This window comes from Xiphophorus maculatus, chromosome 14 (genome assembly GCF_002775205.1).
Source record: "Xiphophorus maculatus strain JP 163 A chromosome 14, X_maculatus-5.0-male, whole genome shotgun sequence".
NCBI lineage: Eukaryota > Metazoa > Chordata > Actinopteri > Cyprinodontiformes > Poeciliidae > Xiphophorus > Xiphophorus maculatus.
In genome coordinates this window covers 18,340,714-18,353,101 of record NC_036456.1, presented here as the reverse complement: position 1 = coordinate 18,353,101, position 12,388 = coordinate 18,340,714, and the positions used below count along the sequence as shown (strand labels likewise).

Genomic DNA, 12,388 nt, shown 5'->3' with positions numbered 1-12,388 from the left:
CAACATATTTACCCCAACCAGTTCCTCTAATGCCTCTCTAATGCTTGTAATAGTTTCACCTCTCAGCAGCAGGATTTAGTTTCATCTTTTTCTTTCTGCTTTTCTTTGTGCTTAAGCTTAACATATCTGTTTCCACCCGAGTCTTTTTACATCCCTCTCCGTCCTTAACTGTACCTCTGTAACGTTGAAGAAGAACATCATCTCAACCTGACACCACAAACTCAGTCTGCAGTAATCACAACCCAAATGTAACCCAAACGAACAAAAAAAAAAAAAAAAAATACAAAAATGGTTTGATTGAACCTGCAACACAATAAGGAGGAGAGAGAATGGAGGTCTAAACTCTGCCTAACATTTGGCCTGAAGGGACTTTATGTGTGTGACATCACTCGTTCCGAAGTAAACATGCGCCCACTCACCACAGCAACCGGCCTGGGTGGAGGGGGCAACCGCAAAACACACACACACACACTGAATAATAGAGACTGGCCTCTGCGTAAGTGAGCGCAGACGAGCGCTGAGGTAGTCCTACTCACTCAAACAGGGTCGGAAAACCCGTCGTTCCGACCTTCAGCGGTTCCTGAGGGATAAGAGCCTCGTCTCTCTGACGACTGTAAGGAGAATAATATATATCTCTCTCTCTCTCTCTCTATATATATATATATATAAGTTATACAGGAACGAGGCGAGAGCTAGTTCTAAGCTTGTGGCTTTTTTACTGTTGTCATAGCAACTCCATAGCAACTGTCATGACAATTAGTTGCGGATGTATCAAGATGGCTGTGAGTTACAAACCTTGCACGTGTGACATCACATGAGAACTATGTGTAAGAAAAAAAACTATTTAAAAGTAACTTTTCAGTAGATTCAGGAGATTATTGTTTTAAGTCAATAATTCCTTAGTAATGATTGAAAAAGTTCTAGTTTCACTGGCAGATTATTTCACTTATAACGTGGGAAAAATGTCTTAAGTGAAATAATCTGCCAGTGGAACAAGTACCTTTTAATCAATATACAGTATATCCATATATTGCTGAAATATTAGTTAAAAGTTAGTTTTGTCTTATTTTAAGTGCACTGAGACATTTGCGCTACAAATGAGACAAAAATACGTGGTAAGAGTTTGTGTTTTTGCAGTATATATAGTCTGGTTGCTCTGAGATCGAGAGTTTTTCAGACTACAGTTCAAATGCCAAATGTATTTGTCATGTTGCCAAAGAGAATGTGTGGCACTGCATTTAGCAAAGGGAAAGGAATAGAAAAAAAAGTCCAACTTTGATACTGCAAATTTTTCAAAAGTTGCAGCCTCAAAAACCAACCATGACAGGCTTCAGAGTCTGGGCGTGATCGATTCAGATATAGGAGTTTGTGTTTATTTCTTCTGCTTTCACTTAAATAAGCCCAGCAGATAGTAAAATGACTCTACACTGGGTGACACTGAACACAAACCCCTCGTCTGCCCCCTGTTATGCTGGTGACAAGCATTCTGCAGACATCTAGCATCAGTAACTTGCGAGGAAACGTGCCAAAGCAGGTGTGAGCCCCACATTCTGGTTTAATGTTCTGGTTTAATGCAGAGAAAAGAAACACTTTTCAGTGCGTACTAAGACATTCCCATCAGTTTTGCAAATTTGCATCAATGCAAATTTTAACAACCTTGATGAACCACAAAAATCAGGCACCTAGGACCAATGCTTGTGGGACTCCACATGACACATTTTTCATTATTTATTTGGAAAGACTGAAACCTTCATCAGAATCATCACTAAAATGAATCTTCCTTATTTCTCATCAATAATCTATGACCGGATATATTATCTGTTCTTTATTTCAAACCGGAGTGCTTCTGTTGTTGCAGCTAGCGTACTGTGTGGTGCAGTTCATGGAGAAAGACGCTACAGTGACCGAATACGTAAGACAACAACTCAATAAACACAAATCAAGTATTTAATTCAGAGTGAGACATTAGAAAAGTGTAACATGTATGGAAAACAAGATATTTTAGCCCCGTGGGGCCTAAAATGTAGTCATGTGATCACATTATTCCCTACTCTCAGGATCATTATTGATAATAAAATGTATCTGTTAATGTTTGTGCCTGCATACCAACTAAAATGAATGTCTGGAAAGCTAAATTATTAACTTTTAAAGATACATACAGTATATCTAATTTGATAACCAGAGTGTTATGAATGCAGATATATCATTTGCACTCTTTTTGTTCTGCAGATCATCAGGGGGTTGCTCAAGTACTGGCCCAAAACCTGCACTCAGAAAGAGGTAAAGAAGACAGCAGCTGATTTATCTTTTAAATGGCCTCCTCCTCCGTATGTGTAACATAAAAACATGTCGGTGATTTTAGGTGATGTTCCTGGGGGAGATTGAGGAGATACTGGACGTGATAGAGCCGTCGCAGTTCATCCGGATCCAGGAGCCTCTCTTTAAGCAGATAGCAGCCTGTATCTCCAGCCCTCACTTTCAGGTGATAAACGAGCAGCAAACCGGAGAAACAAAATAAAACACCCACAGAAATCACATACACACAGCAAAAAAATGTTTCTGGGGAGCTTAGGAAACTACAGTAATCGTACGATCTAGAGATTTACTCTAGAAGCTGCTCTGTGTGTTTCAGGTAGCGGAGCGCGCTCTTTACTTCTGGAACAACGAGTACATCCTCAGCCTGATAGAGGAGAACTGTCAAGTCATCCTGCCGCTGGTGTTCGCCACGCTCTACAGAGTCTCCAAGGAGCACTGGAACCAGTACGGCCACACAGACACACAGCACAACTTCATTTACCGCTTTTCTGGAGTTCTGCTTGTAGATTTATGGCCAAAAGGAGACAAATTAACGTCAAATCTGTCGTCAAATATAAAGGGTATATTACAAATGAGAATAAGGGTCACTAAAAAAAATAACTTTTTTTTCCCTTGGAACTCCGATAAAAAAGGACAAAATTTTAAGATTCTAACTTTGCTTTAATCTCAGAATTTTAACTTTAATGTCAGATTCTAAGTTCAGACTTTTTTCTTAAAATTCTGATTTTCTTTTCGGAATTTTTAGGTTTTTGTCTCAGAATTCTTATGAAGTTTAATCTCAGAATTTGAACTTTAAACTCAGAATTCAGATATTTTTTTTTTCAGTTAAAAAAAACCAAAACAATTGTGACTTTTTCAATATCCTGAGAATAAAGTTTGAATTGTATTTGCATTTATTGATGCAAACTCTATTCACGTCTATTGATCCAAATATAAAAAAATTAGAGGAGTAAATTTCCACCAGAAAACTCGGAAATTTTGAGATGAATCTCAGAAATGTTCTAGAAAACATCTTAAAAAGTAAAAAAAAAAAAATTGGCAGAAATTTACTCCATATGTTTTCTATCTATAATGTTCTAAATACACCATTGTAGAATTGTGGCTCTAATGTTAGAATTCAGATTATTTTTTCTTAATCTCAGAATTTTGACTTCCCAAAATTCTTATTTTTTTTAGAAATATAAAAATGTTGAAAATTTATTTTTTTTCCCCAGTGGCCCCAATCCTCTTCTATAGGTAAAGAATAATTTCAGTAAGAATAAATTGTATTTTGAGTTAAAAATCAAAGTTTGAGGGTATTTAGCATGTTGGTCAACTTAAAGTTTATTTAAACAAACCCAGACTTTTGTAACACAAAAAAAATCTGTGGCTACTGAACTCAGTCTGTTGGTAATTTACATATTACAGGAGGTTATTTTTCAAATTAAACAGCGTATTCATCCTTTGTGAGTTGTCAGTGTAACTTTTGTGTCATGTAAGTTCAGTTGACACAGAATAAAAGTGAATTAGTGAACTGTTAAAAAGTTAAACTTACTGCTGAGAGATGAACTGATCACATTCATTCATCATATTTTTATGCTGCAAAAGTTATTAAATGTTGGTTGGGGGTGTCAGTCTCTATTTGCATTTTAATCCCATCATCTTGATTCATCCAAATTTGTCCATTTTGTCCTAAGACGTAAATATTTTCAAAGTGTTCCTGTTCTCCTCCAGAACCATCGTGTCTCTGATCTACAACGTGCTGAAGACCTTCATGGAGATGAACAGCAAACTGTTTGATGACCTCACTGCCTCCTACAAAGTGGAGAAACAGAAGTGAGTATGACTCACCGCCGTGTTGTGTTCAGGGACAGAACGAAACAGGAGTAATTTTTAAATCAGATCTTGTTCCATTATCTGTCCAGTGAGACGGTAATCCAGAGGTTAGTGTGGTTAAGGTCAGCCGGTAACAAAATCCTAATCCTTTTATTTAATAGTTTCAAACTGGAGATAAGAATTAGTTCAGGGAAATAACTAAGTCATTTTTATTCCTAGGAGGAGGAACTAGTTCTTCTCCGACTTTGAAGGAAGGGTGAAGCAGCTCTTCCAAAGAAACTCATAAATTCATTTTATTTCCACAACTGATTAAAAATGTCCAACTTTTACATGTTCGACTTTTCTGGTTAATAATTTTAGAATATGAAAATATTGAAGATTACTTAGATTTTATGGCAGATATTTCTACTAAATACTAAATAGAGAAATCAGAATTAGAGAAAAGAAGGAAGGAAGGAAGTAATGAAGGAAACATGGCAGTAGGACACAAGGAAGGATGGGAGGAAGGAAGGAAGCAGGAAAGGAAAAAGAGAAGGAAGGAAGAAAAAACAGAAGGAAAAGGCAGTGGGACACAAGACAGGAAGGACAGAAAGAAGGAAGTAAAGAAGGGAGGACAGAACGAAGGAAGGAAAAAGAAGGAAAGAAAAAGGGAAGGAAGGATGGAAAGAAGGAAAGAAAGAACAAAGGAAGAAATGGCATTAGTACAGAAGGAGGGAAGGAAGGGAAGGAAAAAAGAAGGAAGGACACAAGGAAGAAAGAAATGGAAAAAGGAGTGGAATGAAGGATTATTTTTTTTAAATAAACTGGCTTTAAAAGACTTTACTGACTTGTGTAACTCTACAGTAGTAATTCATGGCTCTTCAATGAGTTTCCCTAAATAAACTCCTTCTCTTCTCTTTTAACCTTGCTGGTTTCTGTCTCTGCGCCCGGCCAGGGAGATGAAGCGGGAGCGGGAGCGTGCCGACCTCTGGCGAGGCCTGGAGGAGTACCAGGAGCGGCGCATGCAGATGCTAACGGAGGCCGCCAGGAACCAACGCAACCTCCAGGAGCGGGGCGAGAGAGGAGACCCGCTGAGCCCCTCGTCTACGCAGATGGCCCAGTCCGACCAGCCCGAGCCCAAACCCAGCGGCGCCTCCACCGGAGCCGGGGAGAGCGCCACCTAGGCGCCGCTGCACACAGGAGGGGGAATACTGGGGAAAGGGTGGTGGGACTTGAGGTTGGTGGTGAAAGTGTTGGGAGACAGAAAAGGTATAAAATCCGTTGTTTTTATTTATCTTGTATCATGGAGGTGGCAGCTTCTTGTACAAAGGTGCGATCTCTGTGATGCAAAAGCTGTACCTTCTTTCCGACAGCGTTGTGTGAAACTGGTTCACTTTTAGCTGTACATGTTGCAGATCATAACTCCAAACAGGTGCAGACTGTCACGTTATTTAATATCCTGTTTAGTAAACTGCAAAACTAGAGACAAAAAGAAAGCGTCTCTTTTGGTGTCCAACTCGTCTCGACATTCGACCAACAGAGTCTGTATTGTGGCCTCATCTTTATCTGTTTGGCCGAAAGATGCTAACTCCTCGTGTGCATAGCACAAACACAGGCGAAGCAATTTCACACAAATGTCCCAAAGCGATCGCTGCACACATGCAACCCACAAGCATGTAGGTATTTGCTGTAAATATCAGAGGAAGGAGCTGTGGAGACGAATCTCACACAAACAAAACACCTGCACACACACAGATTTACTCAGACACAAACAGCCAGGTGTGGCGCTGACTCCTCCCACTCTTCTGGGCGCCACCGACGGAGCACCTTAATGACGAAGGTGATGACTCTGGTATCAAGTACAATATTGTTCCTTCTTCTTACTTGTTACTCTACTACTACTACTTTACTCTAACTACTACTGATGATGATGTTTTTATATATATATAAATATATATAGATATACATACGTCTGGATATTTCTGTAGTGTATTATGGGAGAAACACTAGTGTAGCAGAAACCATAAAAAGGGGAAGGCCGACTGGAAATCCTAATTTTTACGCAGTGTGAGGCCGTAATGTGAGTGCTGAAATTCAGCAGAATACCCCTTTAACAGACCTTAACGAGGGGGAATGAACTGGACGGGCAGCAGCTGTTTTTCTTTTACTTTGAAATGTTTGACATTGGTGACGTGCTGCAACCATCATAGACCACATTTGGATTTTACTACAAACACATATGTATGGGAAAAACTAAGCACATTCTTTCTCTTTTTCTATAATTGAAGAGAAAAAAGTAACAGCAAAATAATGTGAATAAAATACACTTACAGAATTAATCAGTAGGAAGTGTGGCCATTTCTATAAAGCAGGAGTTTTATCAGGTTTTTAGGTCTGGAGCAAGATGGTGGGTGTTAATTAACACAACGCCAAATCGGAAAGAGATCAGCAGTGACCTTAGAGAAGCAAACGTGTTGCACTGCCTTCCCTACGGAAGCACTTAACTGCCAGATCTTGGTAAGAAAATTAGGAGCGATATCTAGTTAAAACGGGAAGTTTTATTTCTTGTTGTGTTAATACGAGAAAATTTCTTGTTAAAACAAGAAAGCTTTGTCATCATAAGAAGATGCAAAGCTTGTTAAAACAAGAAATGTTTGTTGATAAGACGCAAAAATGTTACACTGAGAAAGTTACTTGCTATATAATAAGATGAGTTTTATATCTCGGTAAAAGGAAATGGAAAACTTGTTAAAAGAAGAAAGTTTCTCATGTAAAAATGCTTTTCTGACAGATTACGTGTCGCTAAAAAGGCGTAAAGTGGCTCACTACAACTCTCCTTACCCCTTTTCCACTGGATGACTTCTAAAAATCTCAAGATATGTTGCTATTTACTGTCACAACCCTTCATACATAAATGAGAAGATAATTTGGTTTTAATAAGATTTGAATCTTGTTATAACAAAAACGTTTTCTTGATTTAACAAGATGCTGCTCCTGAATTTATTTCCAAGTTCTGGCAGTTAAAAAATTCCGTACTCCTCAACAAAACAAAAGTTAAACAAAATGTGTATGGAAAGAATGACGAGCGCATAACTTAGGCATCGATGGAGTTTTATCGGTTTGCTCATCTACGTGTGCATGTGTTTAACATCATGCCAAGTCCGTAAGACATCAGAAATGCCAAAGACACTTGAATGAATTCTAAGTGTCATAATTTAGTTTGTAGATTATAATTCAGTGGAATTGTATTGGACTCAGGGTACTATAAGATATTTACGCTGTCGATGCAACCTCTGAAAAACCTATCAAATGTGATTAAATAGTTTTTATCTTCTCATTCCTTTTACGCCATATATTATTTTTATGATTACAGTGAAATACAAAAAGAAAAAAAAGAGATAAAAATTCCCTCCCAGCTGGTGGTATTTCTTTTAGCACATGTGCAAAACATACAAATCACGCTACATGCATGTTAGCTAGGTGCCATCTTCTTCACCCCATCCTGGATGAAATGCAGCTGTCTCTCTACTGCCACCAGCTGGTAAAGTGGTGGAAATGCAGCTACAGCCCAACTTACTAATAAAACAGTTTGCTGCTCTGCTCTAATTAGGATGAACCCCTGATGGGAACAATAGTTGATTTAACGCAGTAGTTTGGTTAAGCAGGTGTAAAACTAATGAAGCAAACCACAGCGGTTTCAAACTAAAAGGAAAAAAAAGCGCTGCAGTCCGGTTGGATTTCCGAACCCGGAGCGTCTGTAAGTCCGGCCGACCTGAAGCTGCTAGAAGGTGACCGTGGAGATGAAAACTTTTTTCATTGTGAATCAACAGAATCATTGTTCATTCTTGTCTGATCATTAAAATAGAGTAGTGGGATGAAGAGAGGGGAGAAAAACAGAAAAAAGTTATTTTAGCAATATTTTCATTCTTTCAGGATAATCTGTGTGTTTGTAGGGAGTCAGACAGGATAAAAGAAACTCTTGTTTTATCTCCTGCTGCGTCCGTGATATTCACATTGTCTTAAGGTACATTATTTGTAAATTTGACGAGAAATGATTTTGCTTTGTAATTATGTTGTTTATTTTATTGTCTTTTTGTATGACTTTGTTCATTTTGTGGGGGGAAAAATCAATTCTGATGCTATTTATTTTCTATTTGATCAGGAAATGTAACCTTATTTGGAGGTGATGTTCAGGTTGTGGATGCGTGTGTGTGTGTGTGTGAGTGAGTGTGTGTTTTCAGTGAGAGAATCGGTGAGCAGAAGACGAGCTTAGAAAGAGTGACAGAGATTGAGAGGAAGAATCAGTTTTCTCTTTGTTTCGTTTTCTCTCTCCTCTCCTTTTTTAAGGGATTTGGGGTTTGATTCTCGAATGTACCGCATGATGTAAGTGATTGTTTCTTTTTTTAAATGCTAAAAACGCAGAGCTGCCTGTCAGCTGCTTTGTGGCAAACCTTCAGAAACTCTTACAAACACACACCAGATCAAGCCTGAATCAACAAAGTTGTGAAATTCATTTTATTTGCAACTTTAGGAGTAAAGTTTCCACTTCCATTGGGTGAAGAAGGATTTTAAATAGTTTTATTTTATCAACATCACCCAAAATTAAGCTCAGTTCAGCCTCTTTATATTATTCCAGTTCATTGCAAATATCATCCTGGTCACTTAGCCTTTTAAACATTTTGTATCATTGCAGCTCTGGTCGTTTCATACCGTATTTTGTAAATCACAACATGGTGGCATCTACCACAGAACATTTTGTTTCAAACAGTTTTTTCTAAAGTCTTTGACATCCAACTATTTACAAAAACTCTCCATGTTCTGCTCTGAGTCGGCTGTAAGGTGTTTTTGTGACTTCGATAAGCGGGTCAATTGAGGATCAGAACCAAAATATATGGAAACAGGGTGTAACACAATGCTTTTAGATCACATTAAACTATTAAATGGAATTACATTTGACATTTAAACATTTTTATGACAGTTTATCTCAAAAGGTCATGAAAATACAACAGTGAAACATAAACTGATGGTTTAACCTCCAGCTACCTGAATTTATTTCCGAGCATATACATATTTTTTTTGTCTGTTTTTGTGTCAAACTCATCCTTAATTAAGCTGAGATGTATCATTAGAATATAGTGCCTACAGAATAAGTATAAATATGGGTAATTGCATGCAAATTTCCCAAATTAGGCCTAATTTGGCAGAACTCACCACTAGGTGGCAGCAAAGATGATTCCAATCTGATATTTAAAATGTTTTGAGTTTTAATTAACAGACACCTTTGATATACATATGCCAGCTGTGTGGTGGTTTGAGGTTTATTCAAAACAATATAGGGTAAGGTCAAAAGCTACAAAATAGTTTTTTTACAGGGAGGAAGTGGGGGAAGGATGGCATAAACCGGTTAATACTTTGGGAGGAAATGTTGATACAAATTGGTGAATTGGGTGATTTGATTAGATTAATTTCATCCTAAAGAGTTGAAATAAATCTGATTACATTCAATCAAATTCAGTCAGGTTACATATATTAGTGGTTAGTTGCAATTTAAAATACAAAGAAAGTTGTTTTACTATCCAGCGTAGTTAAGCACTTGCCTTGAACACATAGGCAACAGAGATCCTAAACCCAGATTTAGATGCAATAAACTCATAATCCAAACAGCAAATAGCCAATTTATTGAGTTGCATAACTAACAGTTTTCTGGGTAGAGTTGTAGTACGTTTTTTTTAAACTCCATAACCTCTCCATCTATCGAGTCAGAGAATAAAAAATTGTAAAGTAATGCATGAAACACCTTTTTTATGTGAAAACACACCATAGCATTTCTTGTTTCTCAGTGGAGTTTCAGGTTTTTTCAACTTCAGGTTTCACTAAGAAACTCCAGCTTTGTTAATTTTACCTCACAGAATGATCCACTGGTAAGATGTTGACAGCTGATGCAACTCTACAGACCCCACTTCAAAATAAAACTAGAATTATTATCTCTTTAAGATTCTGGTTGAGGTAAAACATCAAGAAAAAACCAAATAATATCCAAACATAAGCAACAGACGTTTAATTATCTGAGTCAGAACAACAATTACATTAAAAATGAAACAAATGTTGAGCTAAATATTATCATCTTGATTCCTACAAAGTTTTTAATATTAGGCAGGAAAATGTATTTTTCAAAAAGTACATTGGTGAGCTCAACACTTACAGTTATATCATTACCTCATAACAGAATCTGGGAAACTTGCATAGCAGTTATTGTCAAATGTCAAATGTTAATGATGCTGTTGCTGTTATAATAAAACTGTTAAAAAAAACGTTTTCTCTAACCTGGAAACATTCAGATGGATTTCAAACTTTGCCTTGATTCAGGAAAGCAACTATTAAAAAACACAATTGATGTAAGCCAAGACAAAAGTCTCACCTTTCTGGCATAAACTCTTTTTTTTAACATTTTAATTTAAATTGTTTATATTGTTTTGACTTGAAAACTAAAAAAACAAACAAAAAAAAGATTTGCTTGTTTCTGTCTCCAGGAAAACAAAACCCCAGCTCTCACTGCTCTCGGTATTTGAGAAATTCACCTTAATCCAGCCCTAATCCAAGACTAAAAGTGAGAGAGGAGAGGGGAGTGTTTTCAGAGCGCACCCAACAGGCAGACATCTCATATTGATTTCACTGACTGTCATATTTCTATATTTTGGCCATGTTTATTGAGCCAAATTACATTTAAAAAATGCTTTAAATCAGAGGGGTGACACTATGGGACTGAATGATAACAGGCAGTAAGGATTAAGCAAAAGGAGGAGAGACGGAAAGAGTTTATACATGAAAGCACGGCAATAAGTCAGATCAACAGAACGAGAATATAATGTTAATAAAAACTACAACTGCGTTACGTAGCAATTTCACAGAACGTCTAGATTTGCACTGTCTGCCCAATGATCTGTGTTTGTTTTGTTGATGATAAAAACAATAGAGAGGATGATAGAGAGGTTGGAAAAGATGTATATTTTGGGGACCAACACATCAGTGGGAGGGAGGGGGGTTTGAATGTAGAGAAGCTTACTACTGTACGTAATAACATAACAACTGGGGGATGTAGACTGGAGAAAAAAAAACATCTATGTGCTAAAAAAACAAAATGAAATTTCACTTTGAGAAAACATTCTGGGAGTCTGTGTTGTTTTTTTGTGTCATCACTTTTATCTCGGTTAATGCTATGAGAAAAAAAATCTTTAAATATTGTAATTTAGAGAGGTTCTAAAAATGTTTATCTGCTTTATTTAATTTTTTTTAATTAATATATTTGTGAAAAATCTGCTATTTCCAAAGCAGAGAACATCAATGCAATCATTGCAGATTTTTTCTTCTGCACCAAAGGTAAAAAATATGATGGCGTATTAGGGCCAGACTGAGAGTTGTTTTTTTTTAATTACAAGAATAAAGTGCTAATATTAGTAGAATTAAGACATGATATTACCAGAATGAAGTTGTGAAATTACTAGAAAAAAGTGATCAAGATCTGATCAGTTCGTCTCGATTCTTTCTTCAAAATAAATTTAATAGTTTGCAAAACTGTTTCAAAGTGCTGCTAATGATAATTTAATATTGATGTGTTAAAAAATTAAGTATGTCCTATTTATAAAACTGACACCAAAGTATAAACAAGATGCTCAACATTCCTCATTTTATTTGATTTTTTATAATTATTTATGTTATCATAAAATAACTATTTTCTTGTGACTTTTCACGTAATATGAATTTATTTTCATAAGATTTCAACTTTTTTCACATTTTTATTACTTTATTCTTATAACATCATGACTTTTGGTTGTACAACTTAATTCTTGTGTTATTTCTCACACTATTATGACTTTTTTCTGGTAACATTATAATGTTACTGTCATAATTTAAAAAAATATTAGCATGGCCCTTATACTTCTTTGTTAAAGAAAAAAAACTTTAGAAGAGTAAACTAAAATGTTCAAGGTGCCTGAGTTAGATTCACTCTTAGTCTAAGTTAAAACATTATTTAAATTAAAACATTAAAAACAGAATATAAATATAAGTATATATATATATTTATTAAGATACATGTTTTTAATAAATAATTAAACTATCAGCTTTTTCAAAAATAGTAGCTTGTATATGTGTGTGTTACATGTGTCTCATTAAGAAGAATTATAAATTTGTAACACAAAGTGTTTGCTAGTGCACGGGCACACACACACACAGTCGTGTTTTCATCACTTGTGGGGACTTCACATTGACTTCCATTAAT

At 36.3% G+C, this 12,388-nt stretch overlaps 1 protein-coding gene across 1 annotated transcript in view; it reads left to right on the top strand.

Annotated features, from left to right (window-relative positions):
• The window catches only part of ppp2r5b (protein phosphatase 2 regulatory subunit B'beta), a 49,584-nt gene extending 38,319 nt beyond the window's left edge, over positions 1-11,265 (top strand). The window contains exons 8-13 of the mRNA XM_023346359.1: positions 1,859-1,912; positions 2,230-2,280; positions 2,363-2,482; positions 2,633-2,760; positions 4,030-4,131; positions 5,066-11,265. Of these exons, the coding sequence (XP_023202127.1) occupies positions 1,859-1,912; positions 2,230-2,280; positions 2,363-2,482; positions 2,633-2,760; positions 4,030-4,131; positions 5,066-5,294 (684 nt within the window). The 3' untranslated portion in view covers positions 5,295-11,265. The remainder of the gene's footprint in view (positions 1-1,858; positions 1,913-2,229; positions 2,281-2,362; positions 2,483-2,632; positions 2,761-4,029; positions 4,132-5,065) is intronic.
• Positions 11,266-12,388: the final 1,123 nt, after the last annotated feature.